Below are 24,254 nucleotides of genomic sequence, written 5' to 3'. Positions count from 1 at the left end.
AGTTTAATTTGTATTCAAATGGTTTTATGTGTTGTCTTAAATCTTTTAAAGAGAAAAATTTGGGCCTTTCTTATTGATGAATAAAATAGGTTGTGTAATATTTACTAATTTAGTGTATGTTTATAAATGAGGGATTTTGTATGATTTCCAATTTAATTAAAACTCAGATTAATTATTATGTCAATAAATATTTTATGAATTACATGTTTATTAATAGTAGTAATAACAATACAACTTGATAATTATCAAAATTTGATGTGATGATTATTTAAATTAAGGAGAAAATTAATAAAATAAAACATGTGTTTCATATATAAATTTGCTAATTTCATATTAAAAAGAGATATGATTCATGTTGTAGATTTATATTCTAATAAAAGTGATGAATAATTAGTTTTAAATTTATACAATGTATTTATTATTTTATTTGTATAACTTTATACTTTGAACTTGATTTTAAGCGTAAAATAATTTGATTTGAAAAACTAATTTAAATGTGTTTGTTTTTTAATAATAGGAAAAATGTGACATAAATTATAAATTTAATCATAATTTTTTATTAAATTTGGATAAATTAGTTGTTATTTGACTACATCAACTGCATTCGAAGTTTGATTTTAAGTATATAATAAAACATAATAAAAGACAAAAGGCAAACAAATTTGTGAAATGTTTATCTACTTAATTATTTTTAAATGATGAAAATACTAAAATATAAATAAGTTGTAAAGATGAAAAAAAAATTATAAATATGTAAAAATTTAAAAATTAGTAATAAATAACAATTTAAAATCATTATAAATAATAGTTAATAGTTTAGTTTTCATTATTGTAAAGCATTGAATTTAAGGCCATTTCCTCTTTGTCCTTTTCATTTTTTTTCTTTCTTCCTTCGTTGTTGCTAGCTTATCATTAATCATGTATATTTAATTGCATTTTAGTTCAAATTGATTGTTTTCCTACTAAAAAACTTCTCAATTTTTTTACTAGTATTTGATTTTGTTATTGATTTGGTCAATTGAGAAAAAGTAGTCACCCAAGTTTAGTCTTGTTTGATTGTATTGAACTAGGTCTATAGAATTTTAGAAAATTTCAAACTTTTTATAACTATTACTCAGAGTGCAAGTAACATCTAAGTAAGGATAATTATTTAAACTCAGTCAAGTGTTAGTTTTTATAAAACATATTTAATATAAATATTTTGAAATATATCAATTGAATTTTCTCTTACATATTCATTTAATACTTAGATTCAAAACATATTGATCTACAGTTAAATTAATAGATTAAAAAGTAGAATATCTTTTAGTTATAGTCACATGCATATGACTTATTTGATGAAATTGAACTATGAATGATTATTTTTTGTTTAGTAATTTATCTTTTTCTCATGTTGATTTAGGAAATTATTCGGATAACGTTTGGTACATGAACAAATCATATCTATATCAATTATAATCACTAAAAAAATATTAAATAAAAATTAATTAATTGCTATAATAATTAAATTAGAGACTATTTTAAAAAAAATTTAAAAAATTGATTTTTAAATTAGTTTATATTATTGTTAAATGGTTTTAAATTGATATATCATTAGCTATCAAAGTCTTGACAACTAATTATTTATTGATTTTAAAAAATAGTTTTTATTTCATGATTTTCTTGTAATGAGTGTAAACTCATAATATCTGCAATAACAAGTTATCTTTATGTTAAATAAATACCATGTTAATGAAAACTAATTCAAATGCATTAAAATATTAGTATATAATAAATTACGATAAATATTTATGTACATATTTTTTTTATTTGATTATTTTAGTGTTATAAGTTCTTGTATATCTGACTATATGTATATTTTTATATGAGATTTTCCAAAGAGATATATGGAATTTTGGTATTTAATTTTGACGAATTTGATGAAAAAAATATTTTTTTAATATTTATTAACAGAAGTAAAATAAAATTTCCCCATATCCTTATTATTTTTTGAAGCGTTCGGTCCTGCATCCAATTAGTGCATTTAGATCCCTTGACTAGGCTAGATATCTCCATAAACATGCCTGTGAATTTAGCTCTTGGTTGGTTACAAAAGTTCCTTCCAAAGTCATGATTCCAAAAAATCAGGTTGATTAATTCTTTGCTGATAAAAAAAAAAAAAAGTCATGATTCCAAAATTCTAATTACTCAGATAAAAATTATGTTGATTACATATTTTTCATAAAAAGAAAAATTTGTTTTAATTTATTAAGATTGAAGTTAAATATGTTTTTTTTATTCGTGTACTTTTACGCAAAATTATTATTTTTTTTCCAAAACTTTATATCTTCTTATATACAATAAGAAAATTATTGAAATGAATAATTATCATTTTTTATTAAAAGTTATAATACTAGTATTTAATCCGTGCAATGCATTCTATTTTTCCTAAAATATCATTTTAAATTATAATATTATAATATTAAAGAAAAATTAATTTATATATTATATTGAATTTGACATTTCTAAAACGTAATATAAGTTATATCATAAGTTATAAGTAAAAACTACATGAATTATTAATTACATAAACTAACAATATGTAAGATATGCATTTTACAAAAGACAAAGTAGTATGAATTTAACGAAAATAAAAATCAAGAAAGAATGATTGAAGAGGATCTTCTTTAAATATGGTTGACTGAAAATTTATTTATTACATAAAAAATATAAATACTCATTCTCATTTTAATCTCTTATGACAAGTATATAATAAGTCTAGATTTTAGATTATAGAAAAAAAAACAAATTTATATAAAAATACATAAAAAAAACAAAAAAAAACATTTTTTTTATAAAACAGTTTTCATGTTAGACATCATTATGTGACTTGACATTTCAACTAGGCTGACACTTCAAACATCAACAATTATCTGTCATTACATGAAAAAAAATATTATTAAAAAAAAGAAAATACAAAAATATGAGGATTAAATCAAAACTTGCATGCTAACAAAAACAATACATAGGTAGACTATACCTATTTATAAAGAATTCTAAAAACAAATTAAATAGAAACATATTATACCAATGAAATTGTTCTCTATGAATAAATAATAAATTAGCCAACTTATCAACATATATATTTTCTTCACGAAAAATATGAGTAGCCCTAAACCTGATTTTTCTTTAAAATTACTATGTTAATCAAAGTTGTCCTAACTTTTTAATCCGGACAAAAAGAAACACTTGGTGACATTTTGGGTTATAGTTATTTGTTTAAGTTATAGCTTACTTCTATACTACAACCAATCACTTTTGGTAGTTAAAATCTGTGTAGACTTCATACCTTGCTAACTGGTTACTAATATTTACAATTTACTTTCCAAAATTAACTTATTACATTAACATTTTAGAAGTTGTCGAAATGTGAATTAATTTAGCATATTTTGATAGTATTTAGATGTGGTGTTTAAATTAAGAAATATTTAGGCTATGGAATTTTGTTGTATTGGGGTGCTGTAAAAGTATAGCTTTATGGTAGGGTTGGGGTGTCTGGGGCAGGGAGCAAAAAGGGAAATATATATATACACATATAAGCATAGAGGAAGTCACGCCCACGCTTTGGGCAGATTGGCACGTGGGAGAGTGGGAAATGACCTATTGTAGGGAGGGGCTAACACTTCATTCATCATTGTGTTTTCCTCACTCTCACATACCACCCTTCATCTTAGAGGTAGGGGCCCTTCTTTTTTTGTTTATTAATTTTTCATCTTCTAAGCATCATGTGGGTGGGAAATCCACCAGATCTTCTTTTTTTAATGCAACATGTAAGCAAGGTACATGAAGAGTGGTCAATTCTCTGTGGTCTAGGTACCATGGGAAGATTAGGGAGAGAAAAAGGTTATATAACTTAATTCACAACACTAGCCCATCAAACATCTTCAACAATCTAATGCACAACAACAAAATGTGTAAGGTACAACAATTTTCTCTACAGCCCCTGCACAATATCTACTGCTTTTATGTTCCTCTTCTTTTTTCCTTCATCATTATTTCCACCTCTTTTTCATGCTCATTTCAATAAATTAAATCTAACCATTTATAATTTAGTTAATGTTGGATTATCTTGAAAACAAATGTTTAATTCTTATTATTGTGAGCTCTGATTTTTTATTATTTATTTATAAATAAATGTAAACTTTATGTTTATTTCATTTCTTTAAAACTCTACTCTTTTTAAACTATCCATGGAATTTGAATTATGAAGTTATTTGTTTTTGCTAATAGATTATAACCTTAATGAGATAGTAGGTGGTAGATTAAGATAGTTGATTGAATTTTTTTAATAAAGTAATATGAATTTAACTTCTCTTTCTTTCTTTTTAAAGTTATGATTAAGGGTAGATGTTGATAAGGTATGGATTTATATGTTGGAATTCCATAAGCTCAATTGAAATGTTGTGATACTTTAAATGTATGCAAAGAAAGTTTCTAATAAAATTATTACCTCTAGTTAAGAAGAGTTGATTTTATATTTACTTCAACTTGGATATTGAGATAGAAATGTAAAAATATATTGTTATATGTGAGAATATGATTATACAAATACTTTGGAAGTTCAAAATATGATTTTGAAGGAAGACAAAGGAAGACAAGATAGTTGCATTAGGTCTTTGAATTGATGGTTTAGGTATATTTGTTAAAATAGATATGTTGCACTTTTATGTTGGTGAAGAATTTGTTTATGGTCCAATGAGTGAGTAATCATTGCATGCATCATTTAATGTCCCTCGAGTCAAACATGGATACTCAAGTTATGACTTGAGACTGAGCAAGAGAAAAACTGAGACAATTATCTCTATTCTCGAGCAAGTGATATTTAAGCAACAAATGTTACTCATGCGTTGAGTGAGCATTTAAGTAAAGGAGAGACCAAATCATTGTTCCATTGGAGCTCATGTTGCTCAAGCAATGTGAGATTGCTCAAATGAGAATTTTCTTCCTTTGTGTAAGGAAACAAGATTGTTCAAGTAGAATGTGGTTGATGGTGATATGTGTGTGTGATAAATTAAAAAAAAAAAAATATATATATATATATATATATACATACACTATTAATGATGATGTTGGAATGCATACTAATGAACATATATTTATTCACAATCAATAGCTTTAATAATAGATTATTAGACTATAATAATAAATAATAGCTTTACAATATCTCACAAACAGAATTGGAAGTAAATCTTCTGCAAAATACAAGAATTATAGAAAGTTGGAAACTATTAACAAAATCTAAACTACAATATTTTCCCAAATCCTTAAAGCATAAAAGATTATAAAAGGACACAAGCATCAAGGAGAAAATGAGAACTTCATAAGGTTTTCTTAGTTTCTTTTTTTTTTTGTAATTCTTTTGTTTTGTTTCTGCATGGAAAGCTAAACATTTTTTGTTGTGTCCTTTGTAATTCCCCATTGAGTTTAGAAGTTTTGATCAATAAAAGTTTCGATTTTTTATTCTTTATAACAGTTGTTTTGATATTCTAATTTCCTGAAAAATTGGTTTTTGTGAGAGGTTGTACTTGAACACATGATTGAGAATCTTTCTTATTTTAAACTTTGGTTTCTTAGTTAGTTACATTGTTCTAATTAATTTATTGGACGCATGATTCAAGAGAGAGGAAATAAACATTCTCATGGAGTATACACATGGAACAAAGTGGTTACTGATTAAACCAGTAGACGCATTTATTGGTGAGTTTAAGTTGAATAAGATTGATGCAGGTTCAATCTGGTTTAGCTTTGTTGGGGGATTAAAAAAGGATTAATATTTAGAGAACCTGTGAAAAATTCAATGGTGGAAGAACTTGGGATGAACGTTTTTTATTTTTATTTTCTGTTTTAATCTCTTTTATATTTTTCGCACAACTATCTCAATCCATTTTTATCTTTATTGTTGTTGTTAACCTTTCTTGCTTGTAGATAGATTTTGAACATTCATTTACTGATTTTATTATTGGATTCGTTGAGAGACGACTTGAGGTCATCTAACCACTTATATATTGTCATCTCTTTAGCATTAGACAAGTATACACTATAATCATTTTAAATAGTGTTGTATATTGGATGTAGGTCATATATGATGACTCTTTTATGGGAGTGCGACTCTTTATGGACATGGACCCGTGTGTTTTAACTTTTTTATTAATATAGTGAGGGATACCTGATAAAAAAAAATATTAAATATAAAACTTAGTACGAAAAAAAGATATTATATTTTATTGATGATCACATCAAAAAATCAAAATATTAAGTGGTGAAAAAATAAACCTAATTTGTATTTGTGTATATATTTCATGGGTAATTTGTCAGTTTATGATGAGACATGTAAAAAAGTGAATTACAGTTTTACATTTCTGTCTCTTATAATATTAGCAAGATTTATTTAAATAAAAAATAATCTTCAATTTTAGTGGAATGTTTTATCCAAAGAATCAAAGTATTGAATTGTTATTATATTATTAAGGTTTAATATGATTATTTAAGTGCAATAATATTTTTCTTGAAAAAGAGGATGCAATCAATTCTGTTAACAACTATTCTCTTTAAATGGCATTTGTACAGAGTTTGATGTCAAAAGTAAATATTGATATGGTTGGAGAACTTGACATATATAATATTTATCCAAATTTAAATAAATTAATGTTTTCGTTTTATATTTATTTTGAATATTAAACTACTTTAAAAAAAGCACAATGCAAAAAATCATTTAAGTAAGGTACAAATTATATAAAAATATACACAATTAATTTAAAAATGAGCTGAAAGGAGAAAAGGTTGAAAATAACACGTAAATATGAATAATCATAGTTTAAAATATGATCTAAGTAAAGGTTCCAATTCGATTTTAATTAGAATTTAGTTAGATCATAGTTTAATCATTAACTTGTATGCATAGTTAGATTATTAATTTTTTAAATAATTATTTAAAACCCCACTAGGAAGATAGTGTATAAACAATTAATTTAAATTTATCTTTTTTTATTATTAAGAAGATTACGGACGTACCTTTAACATGCTTGCAAAACAATGTTAATCGTTAGAGATTATTAAAAAACTGAAAAGCAAGTAATATGATAAGGATTTGTTTTATAAGTTTAAAGGGAAATTTTAAATTAAATAAAAATGAATATTTTATTATTTAGAAGCTATAAAAACAGTATAATATATATATATATATATATATATATATATAATTCACTTATCTAAAATATTTCACCTCTTATAAATATAAAATTTTCTATTTCTTTTTAATTTTCTAAAATTAGTTTTTACCATTCCTTTTAAAGCGTGCATATTAGTAGAATAGGTGATTCAAACTCAAACAGATCTTTATTTTAAGTAAGTTTCTTTTACTTTTATATATTTAGTTTCCTATTTCTCTTGTTTGAATGCATAGGTAAGTATTTAGAGTTGCATTGAGATATGAGATGGAAAAATAATCTCTACTATTTTACATCAGTAATAATTTGTTTGATATGTGAATTGGATTTTTTAACATTTTATGAACTTTTTGTAACCTTTTAAGTTTTTGTAACATTTTAATGAATTGTGGTGTATATGAATCATGAAAAATAAGAATGAGTCACACGTGGTTGATTGGTTAATAAATTATCACAATATGATTAATGAGAAATTATATATGAATGATTTAGGGTTTAAGATTGTAGGTTTCAATAATAACCTTAATCACTTATATTAATGTATCAAATGGTAAAGAGTAAGTAAAAATTGTTGTTAACCATGTTAGATTGAAAATTGAAAGAAGTTTGAAGTTTGATAGGATATTTCGAAAGCTATCATATTAATAATTCAAGCTGTTAATAAGTATTAGAGTTATAAATCATTTGATATATTGACAAACTAGCATATTTAACACATGTATTTGTCCATTTGTCTTTAATGCTAGTATTCAATGTTATATATATAAAAAATAGTATACATGTGTGAATAATGTTACATTGATCGAATGAGTTAGATGAATTTTACAGTGAAATATATTTTAATGATTATTACAATAATTATGTAAATTTTATTAATACTATTTTTTGAAAAAAAGTTATGCTTATTGAAATGAGAAGAGTTTAATTAATGTGATTGATGAGCTATCTAGGTTGTAATTATGGCCTATTAAAAAAAATTGTGTGAATATATTGATATGTTAAATTGAAATTGATAATGAATGAATGCTTGAAATTCTTGCTATTTTGTATAAGGAGTAATTTGTTTTATTAATTGAGATTTCATGTGAATTATAATTATAAATACGATGTATAGTTATATTTTAAATTAATTTATCTATATCTTATGTTTATTATGATGATTTTTATGATTATATTTGATAAATATATGATGTTGAGAATAAGGATACTAGTTTAACATAGACATAGAAGTTTTATGTTTTGCTTTCTTTATGAAAGCATTATGTAAAATTATATGGATTTGATGTTTCTCGTAATATTTGTATTAGATACAGACGCATGTTTTCACATTTAATATAGTTACATTATGATGCTGCATTTATATTTTCAAATATTTAAAAAAAAAATTGTAATGTAATATATTTCAAGATTACGGAATGTTATATAAAATAATTTGTGTTTATAAGTTTTTAAATATTTACTTTAAAGATATGTTAGACATATAATTATTAAATTAGACGTAAAACTTATAATTGTGATTCATAATAAATTTTAATCGGAAAAGGAATGTGATAAAAACAAGTGTATCAGAAAAAAAAAATATTTTTAGTATTAATATCGTGTTATAAGTAATTGTGAAGTTTGGGAAAAAAATTATTACTAATCTATCACCTGCATTCCGAGTTATTGTTTTATATCTACCTTTGTAGGTGACAGTCGAATTTTTTACTGTGTACAAAATTTTCAATTTAACATCTTCCCATAATAATTTATCATGATGGTTGAAAAAATTTCATTTTTTAAATTATTGGAAAGTGTAAGGTAATATTTTAAATATATTAAATGCATCAAATTTAACTACAGTTTTATGTTGTGTAGAGATATATTGTGAGTTTTTATTTTTTATAACTAATTTTAATTTTTAATAATGGTCGTACTTGGGTGAGCGGGTTACTATTTTTTATAATTTTTTTTAAATAGTATAATTTTATTTAGTATTTATAGAAAAAAAAATAAAAAAATAAAACAAATCGTACTAATTAGTAAGATTTCAATATAAAAATTAAAATTTTACATAAGAAATATTACTTGTTCAATTTCAAAATATTCTTTTTGTCTATTTTAAAAAATATAAAACAAAATTACACTATTTAAAAAAAAACGAAAACTACAAACATCTAAATGATGATCATAATTTTTCTAATTATTTAGTTATTCTTTAAATTTTTATTTTATTTTTAATCATGATTTGCTTCTTAATTATTTTAAAAATTCTAACACGAGACAATACATTATAAGTATTTATATAAAAAGACGCTTTTAAAAAAAATATTTTTGTTAAGTAATGAACACTTTAAAATTGTAAATGTCATGTATAAGTACATATATTATGGTTAATATGGTATATCTTATGTCTCATAAATAAAATTTCTTCCCTACCTTGAAAAAAAAACTTAAAAATTGTGAAAACACTTATATATTTAATTTATTACATGTTAAATACTTAAAACGTAAATATTATATAATAAGAATTTATTTTAATTTTTTTTCAGATGGTCCGTAAAAATCACATGTAAATAAATATTAGTTATTTAAAAGCGTAAAAACGTTTTTATATTGGCACTTAAATTATTATTTTTTTATTAAAGTAAAAAGAATTGGCACTTCTTCAACTTAGTCATCAACAAATTTAATAAATACTTTACACCAATAACTAATTATATAATTATGGAAAAATAAAATAAAAAGATGCAATCTTGAGTATTAGATTACCTATTATCACAATCTTTTATAAAATAACCAATTAATATTTTTTATATTATTAAAAAACTTAATTGCTCATTTGAAACTTTTAAGGATAAATATATGTTTAGTCTAATGTTTTTTTATTAATGAAAAAAAGTATTTTTATGTCTCAAAGATAAATAAATAAATCTAAAGAATTAAAAAAAATAAAAGATCAAAATATGTTTTTCTCTCTATTATTATAGGACAAATATGTTAAGTACGAATGTGTTTAATAGAGGGTTAATGAAATAATTTAAAATAATACTCACTTAACAATTTTTTTATTAATCACCTTCAATATTTTAAATCCTTAACATGATTCCTATTTATTTTTGTTAAAATCAACACTAAAGAAAATAACAGTATCATATTCTTTAGGAATCAAAACCGATTGCCTTTTTGATAATGACTAAGCCAAATTTAATTAATTTTAAGAAAAGCAAAGATAATTTTCAGAATATATACTCTTTATATGATAATTAATAATATACTTAAACTATTTTCTTAACTTTAATTTTTTTTAAAATTAGTTTCCCTTAAAATAGTTGTTTAATAATTTATTTGTTCAATTTATATATTATATGTTGAAATTAATGCTTAAATAGGTAGTAGGACTCCGCTCTTCAAAATGTTATCAATCTATAACATTAATATTGGATTCTCTATTTTAACTACTCATTTGATTTACATAAAATTTTCTTATTTTATCTTTTAAATAACTATTTTTTAACTTGAATAATTATTTATAACAAGACAAACTGCTTAAACATAAAAAAATTACCTTCAATAAATTTTTATTTTAATAATTTTTATAAATAATACAAATTTTTTAATTGTGGTTATTATAAAGAAAAAGTGGATGCATAACCTAGGAATAATAGAAACTCTTTAGAAAAAATTATATAAAAAAGAAAAAGGAAAAAATAAAAATTTAAATTTGTTGAGAGTGGGATTTGAACCCACGCCCTTTCGGACCAGAACCTTAATCTGGCGCCTTAGACCAACTCGGCCATCTCAACTTGTTGTACACATTCTCTATTATTATTTATATAATCATATATATGTGTGAGCATTTGATTTTTATTCATTAAATCATAAATCTTTAATTCTATACAACTTTACATTTTTTGTCGAATTTTATCAAATTAATCTATAAGTATACGATGAAAGTGTTGTTATATATGTGTATAGCTATATTATACACAGAAAAACTAATTAAATAAATTATATTTCTATATATATATATTAAAATATTTTATAAATGAGATATTAAATTATTTTATTTTAATCTTAAATTTTATAAACATGATCTATATGAAAAAAAAATAAAAAAAATATAAAATAAGATTAAATAGAAATTGATTTCATCTTTAATTCAAATTTTAGACCTTCTGAGATATACTAAGAAAATTATTGAAATAAGTCTTTGATGTTAACTTATCACTAACATACATATTATATTATTATAATACAATCTACATTAAAAAGTTTGTTTTTGTTACGTTAAAAAAAAACTTGTAAGAAACATATTTCAATATTTTTCTTATTATAAATATAAAAAAGTCTAAAGTTTAGATTAAGAAAAAAACAAATTTTATGTTATAATATAGAAAAAAAAAACATATTTAACTCTATAAAATATAATTTTGAAATGAAATTATTTAACTAAATTTTTGAGGGATATAAGAATGTGTGAAATTTATAGATGGGCGGGCACAAGTTGATCTCTAAATAAAGATAGATACGAGAAATGGAGTTTTCATTGCGAAACCAAAATTAGATAAAGTGGATGAAAGTATGCATATGTGATATTACAAGTTCTTAAGAAATAATAAAGAGTATTTTTACAAGGACTGTAAATGTTTATTTATGTTGATGATGAATTGTTATTTGTTAGGAAGCAAACAAAGGAATAGGAAAGTTATTAGATAGATAGAAAGAAACAAAAAGAAGAGTGATGATAATGGGATGTTTTTCTTGTGAAAAGGTGAAACCATAAACAAGAGAAGAGTCTTATGCTACAACTGGCAAAGGGGTGGTTGAAATAAAAAAAAGGGCTTTGGGGTTCACGAAATTGGGTCCCAAGGAACAATATGTTAGAGAAGGCTTAGTTGGAGACCATGATAAATGAATCATTGTGCTAAAGTGGCCTCCATCACTCCCTCAAATGCTGCTTACAAAGGTGATAATGGAGTTAGATGAAGGGCATGCAGGCACATTCAACCCTTCAAACCTCTCAAACTTTCACATGCTTCATCATTCATCTAAAACTTTCCCAAATTAATATTTCCTTCTCCTATTGCCTCTATCATATCTTTACTTCTTGGTTCCCCTCTTTGCCTTTCTGCCACCCTATAATTCATCATTAAACACTTTGTAGTTTTCACACTTTAAAAGTTCAATCAATTATTTTTTGCCATCATTGTCCATACTCTATAGTCCATGCTCACATGTTCATTTGCTTTTGGGAGCATGCATGATTTGCATCTCTTCAATGCATTGTGATTAGATCACTTACTTTCTAAAAACTTGTAAAAATGGACAAACTTTTTTTTTCCTATTTTACTTTTCAGTGTCCTTTTCAATTTCAAAATATAATAGGTTCATGTTAAATCCTACAGAAAAAATCTTTTAGATGCTTGGAAAAGTAGTGTTAAAAGGCACTCACTAAAGGTTTGTAAAGACTAAAGAGGACATAACTAGGTACAATAAATCATCCATTTATCTGCTTATAGTTTTTTAAATGTTATGTGCTTTCTTTTTTAATTTACGACTTTTTTAAAAAAAATTATAAGAAAAGGACACAGGCACACATTGTGGGATACCTCTCATCATTGTTTTTGTGAATAGGTGAATGAATTCTAATTCTTGCAACTATACATGAATCTTTCATAACCATAGAGTAGAGTGAGCCACAATAAAAAGTTGGCATGTTTCTATTCTAGCGTCTTGGTCGGTGAAATTAATTCAATCATAGTTTTTTCAAAATTTCTAACAAACTTATATGTTGGAAATGCTCTAATAAAATGAGGTATTAAATTATTCGTAAAAATAAAATCATAAATAAAGGGGTTTAGATTGATCGTGTATATAAATCTTAATGTACTTTTATTGATTTATAGTATATGATAATGGTTTATAAGAAAAGTTATGATACTGATTATAAAAAATATCCATTTTTTATTGAAATAACTTATTCCTAATTGTATCTACCTTGACATGGAAAGTTCATGAAAAATGGATGGGTTACTTCAAAAGTGTGTTCAAGAGAAGAGCAATAATAAAAGAATCACCAATTTTGGTGGAACAAGTCATAATTATAAAAAAATATAATTTATTTTTACTGAATATTTTTTTTTAAAAAGTTGTTTTTTAAATATAATAAAAAAAAGATAAATAGTTCCCATGAACGACAAAAAGAGTGCTCCAGACGAATAACGATCTTAAAAAAAATGAAGATTATGTGTATATGAAATATAAAAGTGTATAGAGATTTTCTCTCTCCAAATTACAACCTGAAGATCATGAATCCCAACTTGTGTCACAACGTCAAAAAATGTTGGTTGCCCAGTGTCTTCGTAAAAATATTTGCGAGAATTAGTACTGTGCGGTACATACGAGAGGCTGATTGTCCTGATTTATAATTTTTCTCACACAATGCGTTTATCTCAATGAGTTTTGGGTGTTCATAAAATACTGGGTTTGTTGCTATATGCAATGTCGCTTGATTGTCAAAAAAAAGTTGAGTTGACAAGTTACCTGACACCTTCAAGTCGATATCGCAACCAAACTATCTCCAAATAAGAAGTATTGGTCATCGCGCCGTATTATGCTTTCGCGGATGATCTTGATACATTTGTTTGTCTATTTTCTTTTTTTGTTTACTTCCATGAGATGAGAGAAGAACCAACAAAAAGGCAATACTAGATACTGATCTTTGAGTTGTCTTTATTTGATTGGATCCGTCTGATGTGAGTGTTTTAGGTATTGTTTTATTAGAGATTTGTCAGGACGAGCATTTGAGTCCCGTATCCTGCAAAATAAGCGCATAATGCGAAATTGTTGTAATATACGATCTCTAACACGCTGAATTTCTGTCAAATCATTTACTGTCCATATAAATCAATAAAAACAGTAAATGATGAGTTATTCTGTCATTTCCAATCATATATTAAATAATTAATTACATTTTAATTGAATTGATTATATATGGTAATAATTGGTTATAATTTAAAACAGTTAATTATTTGTAAGTTATTTCTCATAATTAAACATATTATTAAGGTAATCCACTATAATTAAATGTAACATCCCATCTCAAGAAGAATTATCCACTATACTATAAACTAAGAGACGATTTATATGTAGCATAATGTATTTTAAAACAAAACTTGTAGATACACAAAAACACATATATACGTACAAATATTTATAAAAGAAAATATGAAATAAAGTTAAACAATAAATACAAAACAATAAGTTAATTTGAATAAATTTCTAACATAAGATAATGCATATAAAAGAAAACAATTTTATTAAGAATCCATAAACTATACAAAAAAATACATAATAACTATAGAGACCACACATGAAAAGTTTTAAGCATAGAGAAAAGTTTTGTTGATTATATGAACAGTAAATAACATACATTTGACACTATTTATAATAATGTAATATTTTCAAATTTAAAAATAAAATATTAATTTATTGAGGTGTGAAGTGTATGTTTTTACTGTTGAGAGTGTTAATGTACCAACATCCTTAAGCATACTAACATCTGATTCAATACACAATACTTAAATTTACAAGAGAACATGAGAGAATATGAATCATGGTAAGTTCATTATAACTCAAGGTGTGCATCTACATGTGTCATTGTGTGCAAGAACTACCACAAATTCACATAATTCTTATAAATCACAACAACATCTTTCATATAACATACATTATTTAAACAAAAAGACAAAATTAATTAAATATACAACTTAATATTCATTTCACATTTAAAATAAACATTCATACACAATTTAATACATTGAAAAGACAAAAAGAAAAGAAGAGAAAGAGAGAAAAATAAATAAATTATCTTTTAGCTTGAGTGAGAATATTTATAAATCATTCAAACTCGATATATATTTCATTTGTATCAAACCCATAAACTCATTAAAATCTTAATCAAAATTCAGTTTAATAAACTTTATACTTTAACATAAAAGAAAAAAAAAAGATGTTAACATATTTATTGGACTTTGTTTGTTTGACCCAACTTTCCTTTTCTTTTTCAGCTAGGTGTTAGTTTTTTTCTTATATATACACCATGTATTTTACTCTTTAATACACAAGTAAATAAGAATTTCTTTTGTGTTTTCTTTTCTCTGCTTTTCTCTCTTTTATGCTTAAGTCATTGTCTCTTTTTCATTTGCAATTAGGGTTCATCAGAACTCCCTTTCTCCATTGCAATTACGTGTGATTATGTGCGCTCCATTTGATGCATCACATCAAACAAAAAATATTCATTTTCATTGACGGTAATAAAAGAAATAAATATTTTTTAATTACTTTTTAACCTTAGTGAGAATATTTAGCTTAAGCAAAATTTTATTTGCTGGAAGGAAAATAGGGTTGAAAGCAAGGGTAAGTTGCATGTCTATTTTGGTTTGAGCGTAAATATCAGCAAAACCAGTCTTACTAGTATAATTAAATCATTTTTCAAAGATCTTTTCAAAAAAATTCTAATAATGCCACTTTTAAAGATTTCAAAATGACAAATCTAAACCATGATTTGTTCCAACACAATTCTTCACCCATTTCAATCTAAATAATTCAATAATAAATTTATGCTTCATTCATACCAAACTCATAAACTCATTAAAACTACAATCAAAACTCAATTTAATAAACTTTATACTTTAACATGTATAATTCAGTTACTATGTTAACATATCGTATAGAGTGTTAAAATCAAAACATTATAAAAAAATTGTCTATTAACCAAAACACAAATAACATTTAGTCTCAAACATTAAAATAAAATAAAAAAAACATTATTTCTCTGGATAAAAACATAATATTGTGAGCAAGTCACCTTCGTATCTAAATCACATATCACAATATTTTATGCAAAACATAAATAACTTTTCTTATCCATAATGCCTTTCTTCAAAGCAAAAATCCAAATTCAAAAAAACCAATTACAATATAGAGACCTAGAGTATGGTATACAAACATAACAAATTTTTAGTACATGCTTATCCAAGTTGAGAGAATCACTTTTCTCAATTTATCATACAAAGATTGATGACAACAATATAAAAAAAAGAGAGAACAGATAATCTAAAAAAAAAAAAAACTCCATTTGATAATTTGATTGGACAAAAATATCATTTACTCCTCGTATATTTGAGTTGTAGTCAAATTCTTAAAAGAGAAAATTTAGAAAAAAAGTTGAAGAAAGAGAATACAAAGACGGAGATGTAACATAATCTACATATCATTATTAATTAAAAGAAACAGTTTTTAAAAAAATTGAACATTTTTTTAAAAGAAACACTGATAAACTTATATAAATAACTACAGTCAATCAAAGTAATGTATGAACACGAGAGTCACACATAAAAATAAAAACATGAATTTCTGGTATATGTATTTGTCATCCAAAACAATCTTATACTAAATATTCGTGATAAAAATATCATACAATTAAAATTTATAAAAACTAAAGTTTACTTTTTAAACCAATACCTTTTGTTTTTTAGAGAAGGGAAAGGACACTCATATTTGTTTACTTTGATTAGAGATTCATGATTTGCATGGAAAGTTATAGGAGTAAAAGTATCTTCTTATCTAAGGGAAACACTTACTTTTGAGGAAAGTAAAAATCGTAATCATAAAATAAAAATCAATTTTAAATATAAAAAATAATTAGTTGTTATAATGATTAAATTGAAAATAATTTTTTTTAAAAAAAATTTAGTATTACAAAGTGGACTTTAAGTCTAACTCAACCCCATAAAACCGTCTCATAGAGTTGAGGTTTGCACCCACTTATATACAATGAAAAACTCTAATCTCTAGTCAATGTGGGATTTCCACATTTAGTTTCTAAATTAGTTTATATTATTGTTAAATAGTTTCTAAATTAGTATCTAATTAGCTATAAAGGTTTTAACTAAATTTGATAGTTAAAACCTTGATAGCTAATTAGATATCAATTTATAAATTATTTAGTCTCTAATTTAGTAACTATAACAATTAATTATTTTTTATATTTAAAATTAGTTTTTGTTTTTATTTTATGATTTTCTTTTGTAGTGGTTTCTATTTTATGATTTTATTTTGTAGTGGTACATGATGGAATCAAAATTTGTCCTCATGTTACACAAGTAACTTCTAAATTTATTCCCTGTTAGTAATATTAACTTGCATTAAGTTTACTTGAAGTTATAATAATAAAATATAATTCATTTTAATTTAGAATTTATTTTGAATGTAATATATATCTCTTTTTGCACAAACTTCTTAAACAAAATTAAAAAATGTTAATATATGAAATAAAAAATAAATTATAAACGAATATCCATTTATTAAAAGATGAACTTTTAATTAAATTTAAAAATAATATTTTTAAAATTTAGTTATATTTTGGTTTAACATAAAAACGCTTTTATTATTTTCAAATATATTTATTTATAATTATTTTTATTTCATCATATCAATTAAATAATATGTAAATATTTTATTTCTTTTAATCAAAACAATAATGTTTATCACTATATAATTTTTCTTTTTCTACTCTCTCATTTTGAACTTAAAAAAAAAAATAAAGTTATAATAATACTATGTCAATTTAAATTCACTCTTTCTATGCTATAAAGTATAGCTAAATCACATACACCAACTAAACTGAATTCGTTTTGGAAAATTTGCCGCGCTCTTTCCCGCTTCCAAGTTCCAACTTTTGTGTTTATTTATTTATTTTATAGTTCATTTGACATTTTGAACCCTGAAACTGCATCTTCCCCCAAATCCAGTTCGTGTTGGTTTTCATATTTTTGAGCTCCATGAACTCTCGCGAGGCTACTTTGGTTGCCACGGCAACTGTGATTGGCGCCATGGCCTCTGCAGTTGCTTTCCGCTTCTTCTGCCGCTCCCAAGCGCGCGCGAAATCATCCCAAAACGGCACCGTTTCCTCTGCTCAGGACCCTTTCGACCCTTCCAAGCGAAAAAGGTAATTTTGAGTTCTCATGTTGCGAAAAATGGATGGTTTGAACCTTGTTTTTGTCTTTATTTATTTAAATTTTATAATTTTACAGATATTTATCGTGGGATGACTATTTTATGGCAATTGCGTTTTTGTCAGCTGAGAGGTCCAAAGACCCTAACAGGCAGGTCATGTTTATTTCAATTTTTGTAAATAATACACTTGAATTTGGATTGGTTTAAATTATAACCTTGTGCGTCGGTGTTAGTTTAGCAGGTTGGGGCTTGTTTGGTGAGTCAAAATGGTATAATTCTTGGTAAGTTCATTACTGGGTTCTTATGCGCATTCGCTTTCTTATGTGAAACGTGGATTTTTTTTTTTTACTTTGATTCTTCTACTGTCAGGAATTGGTTATAATGGGTTTCCAAGGGGTTGCTCTGATGACAAGCTACCCTGGGCAAAGGTTGGTATTTAAGAGAACGATTTATGTTTTTTTTAGTATTGTTTAAACATTCTCATTCATAAAGCTGTGTTTCAGAAATCCAGGACTGGAAATCCTTTGGACACAAAATACCCGTAAGTATTTTGCTTTTGTTTATTCAATGTCGCTGAAATTTTAATGGTAGTTTTGTTTTGATGAGATGGGTTTTGTTTTGCACTGAATCTTCTGTGTGGATTGATAATGCTCTTGCTCAAGTCATTTGATTTTCTTTATTAAACGTGATCGTGGTTGACTATGCCTTTTTATGTCTACTTTAGTTATGTTTGTCATGCAGAAGTAAATGCTATTCTTAACACAAATCATGCCTCTGCTGCCGGACAAGTGAGTTTCTCTGCACTCTCTAGTTAAGATATCATTTAAAAATGTCTTGATCGGAAGTATTGGCTTATGCTTTATTTATCATTTTTCCTTTTGAAACTTGACTATATATCTGACTCACACACTGAGTATTTCACTACCCTTACCAGTTAGCATAGAAAATAAATTTCTTAAAGATTCGTTGTAAGTTATCAAGGAATTTAAAAGAGAAAGTTTTCATTAATGTACTTTTATTGCGGTTTCCAATTCATTCAGAATGTAAATTTCAGTGAAAACTTTCTATTTTAAATTTCTTAACCAATATACTCAGGATTGCTTACAAAACCCTTATGTTATAAATACACTGTTTATTTAACCACTTGATACGAAGAGGTTCCACTTATCTCTTCTCTTATCTGGTCTAATAATTGCAGAGGCTATATGTGACCATGTTTCCCTGCAATGAATGTGCTAAGATCATAATCCAGGTTGGTAACCTTGTCCTGCTTGACGTATAATATGTTTTGATGAACCATTTTTCAGACGAGGTCTTCATTTTTTTATCAAAGCATTAAGCTTTTTACGAGAGTAATGCATTTCTTACTCTGATAATGAAATATGTTGTAGATCTATATTGATTAAAGTATATTTAAATTAAAATATAGAAGTGAGAGACAATTTTCATGGTTTTGTGGAGTTGGGTTTTATGCAAACTCAAATTCTAAGATAGGCTATAACATGTTTCAGCTCGCTTCTAAATTTGCTTGGTAGCTGAATTTTTTTTCCACTTAATTAACAGTGTTAGATAAACACAATTTTTTACTAGTTTGTAGTGTTTTTTTTTAAAACACTAGTTATGTTTTTTTTTAATTATTTATTTTTTATTTTAAACTGTCATTCAATCTTCCCTTTATATATAATTCTCTTCCACTAATAAAGTAGGGTTTATTTATTATTTTTATTTGAGATTTTTTTTCTTCTTTTTATTCGGTAAGATATTGATAATAATTAGTTTTGTAATATTTTTACAGTATACTATTTATTTTGACCGTCATACTATATACAGTATTTATTATATTAATATTATTGATAAATGATAGATTTTTATATTCCCCTATTTTTTAACCATTACATTAATTGAAATAATGAAACTATGACATCTCCTCAAAAATACGATATTTTTATTTTGAATTTGCGTAGAAATAAAATTATAAAAAGTTTAAAATTAATTAAAGACTAAAATTATAAAAACTCCAAAATATATTTTTATTAATGAAATTGAAAGTTAAATAAAACATCATACTAGCATGTTTATCTTCATCATTTTATCAAACACTTACAGTTTAATAATTCAGTTTAACAAATATCAACTTTCAACAACTACTTAGTTTTTTTTTTTTTTTTTTTTCTTTTAGCTTCAAAGCTTTTAATTAGTTTCGCCAAACATGTTCATCCTAATAATTGTTAGTCTCGTTAGGTCACTTACTATCATTTCATTATTAGCCTTCTGTGTGAGAATGTGTATTGATGATCTTATATTGATCTAATATAATAACTGAGACAACTCTGATGTTACAAGTCAGTTTATGTGAGATAAGTTAATCACAAAATCCAAATTCTAAGATAAATCGCCTCACTTATGTTCTTTCTCCTGAGATGTTTTTATGTGTGTTGAATCAGGGGTCATTTACCACTGCTACATTTCATTATGCTCAATATTACAGTTGGCTTCCCTCCGAGGGGGGAAACTTAGGTTGTATAATGTGAATAACAACTTTTTGGCTATAAGACGATAAGCTGATAATCATATTCAATGGTGGTCTGATTTATATCAGTAACAGTACATTTGTCAGTCATATCTTTATCTTACTATCCAATCTTTAAAAGAGGGGCATTATCTATTAAATTCTTTCTTGCAGTCAGGAGTTTCTGAAGTAATTTATTTTGTGGAGAAGAGATTAGAAAATTCAGATATGACATATATAGCCTCTCACAAGCTACTTTCATTAGCTGGTGTAAAGGTAACATTTCCGTAAACTTTTGGATGTAAATAAATTACCGTTGCAGTTCAATAGGCTTAGGGGTGCCCACTGACACTGATTCAATTCAATATAATTAACTTCTTAGCTGTTAGTTCCTTATATTTGTGTGTAATAATATCTCTAGCCATTCTGAAGAAGATATGGAGTATAATTTTGATGTGCAAAATTCCTTATCATGCAGGTCAGGAAACATCAACCACTGATGAATGGAATTCATCTGAAGTTTGAGGAGAGATAGATTTTGAAGTTTGACTAAAATTTTTACTATGTAATATGATAGAGCTCTCACCTGTCAGGAGGACGGAACGTAAAAAAGAAGACTTAGTTGGATGGTTCTGACCAAATCAACATTAACCAGTCCACTACTTTAGTGTATGCTGTAAAGGAGTGGAACATAAGCATGTTTAACATGCATAAAAGTCAGTTTCTTAGTTGTAGAAGCAGTTGTTATTTAGGCCTTGTGTGTAGGATATTATAAAATATACTTTAAGAATGTGAAGGTAGTTTTTTGAGTATGTTTATGAGCCTTGAGCGAGGGAGTTCACTACATACGTACGTACTCGTTGGAAATAATAAACGTTGATATCATTGCCTTTATTATTTCCAGCAACTCATTATCTTGCTTCAAGTCTCACACAGAAGGTTATCTTACCTTTAACTTCACACTCATTATCTTGAAGTGTCCTGTAATGTAAATTTTTATGAAAATTATTTTCCATACATTAACCCAGTTTCTCCTTATACATCTTCTCTTTCTCTGCCTTTCCACAGTGATCATAGTCTCACCGAATTTGATTTGTTTCCTCCATACATCCACAACTTCTCCCTCTCCTACTAATGATGATCACTCCCCTCTCATTCCTTGTTGTTCAATTTGCTCGCATCAGGCACCTACATATTTCCAAGATTTTCATGACACATTTGCATCAGCTGGGCCACATTCTTTTTTAGGTGTTCTCCTTTGGATTCTTACATTTCATATAATCACTTATCTCTTGTCATTTTATCATGTCTCTTTGTACCACCATTGAGCCCACTTTGTATGCCAAGGCTTTCAAGAGTGGATTAAAATTATGAGAGGAGATTGTTTCCTTTGAAGCGAACAATATCCCGACCCTTATTTCTTTCCCTCCTAGCAAGTTAGCTATTGGGTGAAAATGGGTTTACAAGTTCAAACATTATGAGGATAGTTCTATTAAGAGCTATAAAGCATGTCTCATGGCCAAAGGGTACACTCAGCTTGAGGTCGTTGACTTCATTGATACGTTCTCACCTATTACAAAATTAATTACTTTTCGTCTTCTTCCTTCTTGGCTGCAACCAAACAACTGGTTTCTAAAATAGTTGGATCAACAATATCTTTTTTTTTTATGGAGAACTAAATGAAGAAATTTATACGTAACCTCCACTTGGTCTCTCTTCTCCCATGCCAAACTAAGTTTGTTGATCATAAAGGTCTTTATATAGGCTTAAGCAAGCCAATCGTGAATGGTATGCTTGTCTTTCGACTTTCCTTTTATCGAATGGCTATAATCATTCTTCGTTTTTGAAGTTCACCAACACTTCATACTTCCCTTCATGCTTACGTAGATGACATAATTTTTATTGGGAATGATCTTCTTGAGATCTGTAACATCACTTCTCTCTTTGATCAGGCTTTCAAAATTTAAGACCTTGATGACTTACATATTTTCTTGGTTTGGAGGTTGGTCGAAATACAACTGGGATCCATTTATCCCAATGTAAGTATACCCTTGATTTATTTCTGAGACTAGAATGTTGGTAGCCGCTCTATTTCTACTCCTACGGATTACTCCAGTTGTTCATCTGCTTCTAGTAGTACAACTCTCGAAGATCTTTCTGTTAGTAGAAGACTGGTTGGTTGTTTAATTTATCTCATCAACACTTGCCCAGATATTACACATCTTGTTCATCACCTTAGCCACTTTAGCAAACCACCAAGCCCTATTCTTCGATACCTAAAGTAGGCTCCTAGGTATGACATCTTCCTTGATGCTAGTAATTCCCATCAATTAAAAGTCTTTAGTGATTCAGATTGGACAACTATATGCTGCGCTCTTGCATCCACGACATGTGAACTTCAATGACTGATATAACTTTTGAAGGATTTGCTCACACCTTTCAATTGTCTTGCGCTTCTCTCTTGGGATAACCAATCTGCAGTTGATATTGCATTCAATCAAATGTTTCACAAACAAACAAAACAAATTGATATTAATTGTCTTCTTGTTCGAGAACGAGTTAACATTGGTTTGATTACATTGCTTCCGGTTTCTTCTTCTCTTGAGGTGGCGAAATTCTTCATCAAGACGCTTTATACTAGCGTTTTTCAAAATCATCGTTCAAAGCTAGGAATAATGGATATCTATTCTCACCATGAGGGGCTTTTAACTGTTTTTTTCGTTTTGCATGTAGCATGGCCCTTCATGATTGCGTTGCAAAGCTGGACATGGTTGCATTGCAATTTTGTTATTTTCTTTTTCTCTCACCATTAGTGCAATGAGATTATCTGTTGTTGACATCTTAGATGTTGTTTATTTTCTGCGAGAGTATTTCTTATGTGCTTTTGAGTCGTTATCATCCAAAATAAGCAACAAAGAGGACCATTAGAAAACCTTGTAGGATTAAACCATATGCAGGTGGTCTATAGTGTCAACATTGGACTTACGCAAGTAGAGTACAAATTAACCAACCAGTATGCTAAAGAGTCTTGGAATTACAGGGAATCAGGTCAAGTAAACAGTATATTGGGCCTATTCTGACTACAATTGCCTCAGCAAATATTCATATTTCCCGATGATGGCATGCAAATTTGGGTCTCTTAATATCATTCCAATTGCAGATATCGTGGCTGCGATCCAGAACATTAGAAGGTGAAAAGTGCAAAGAGCTATTCACGCTTGGCATAAAAAAAATTCAGAATAGCAAATTCACCACAATGCTCTACTGGTAAAGTTCGTAAAAAAGTAGGATATTTGTATTTATTTTGAGAATATCCTTGTATGTTATTAAAGCTTCAGCAAGTCTTCAATTTTAACATTGAATATAAAATCAAATGATATTCTACTCAGTGAGCTGATTAAGTTTTATGTGGAAAGTTAATGAAGTGAGCAATCCATACGCTTCGATATATTTAAGAGTCACTTTCTGAAACTAAAGCAGTTTTTTAAGCCGTTGGTTTATATTAAAAAGATTTTTACAGTTTTAATAAACAATATACG

General features: G+C 26.3%; 1 protein-coding gene and 1 non-coding gene across 2 annotated transcripts; one reads left to right on the top strand and one right to left on the bottom strand.

Moving 5' to 3' along the window:
• Positions 1 to 10,909: 10,909 nt before the first annotated feature.
• On the bottom strand, positions 10,910 to 10,990 carry TRNAL-AAG (transfer RNA leucine (anticodon AAG)). Its single transcript has one exon. It is a non-coding gene; the product is annotated as a tRNA-Leu (tRNA).
• Positions 10,991 to 17,870: 6,880 nt separating this feature from the next.
• Positions 17,871 to 21,607, top strand: LOC137807973 (uncharacterized). The gene is made up of 9 exons (XM_068608854.1): positions 17,871 to 18,198; positions 18,284 to 18,359; positions 18,448 to 18,487; positions 18,576 to 18,634; positions 18,710 to 18,747; positions 18,931 to 18,994; positions 19,405 to 19,458; positions 20,890 to 20,991; positions 21,194 to 21,607. Exons 1-9 carry the CDS (start codon positions 18,032 to 18,034, stop codon positions 21,248 to 21,250), a joined length of 657 nt encoding a protein of 218 aa, XP_068464955.1. The 5' UTR covers positions 17,871 to 18,031; the 3' UTR covers positions 21,251 to 21,607.
• The last annotated feature ends 2,647 nt before the right edge of the window (positions 21,608 to 24,254 follow it).

The sequence above is a fragment of the Phaseolus vulgaris genome, chromosome 3 (assembly GCF_000499845.2).
Source record: "Phaseolus vulgaris cultivar G19833 chromosome 3, P. vulgaris v2.0, whole genome shotgun sequence".
Classification (NCBI taxonomy): domain Eukaryota; kingdom Viridiplantae; phylum Streptophyta; class Magnoliopsida; order Fabales; family Fabaceae; genus Phaseolus; species Phaseolus vulgaris.
This window is presented reverse-complemented; position numbering and strand designations above follow the sequence as displayed.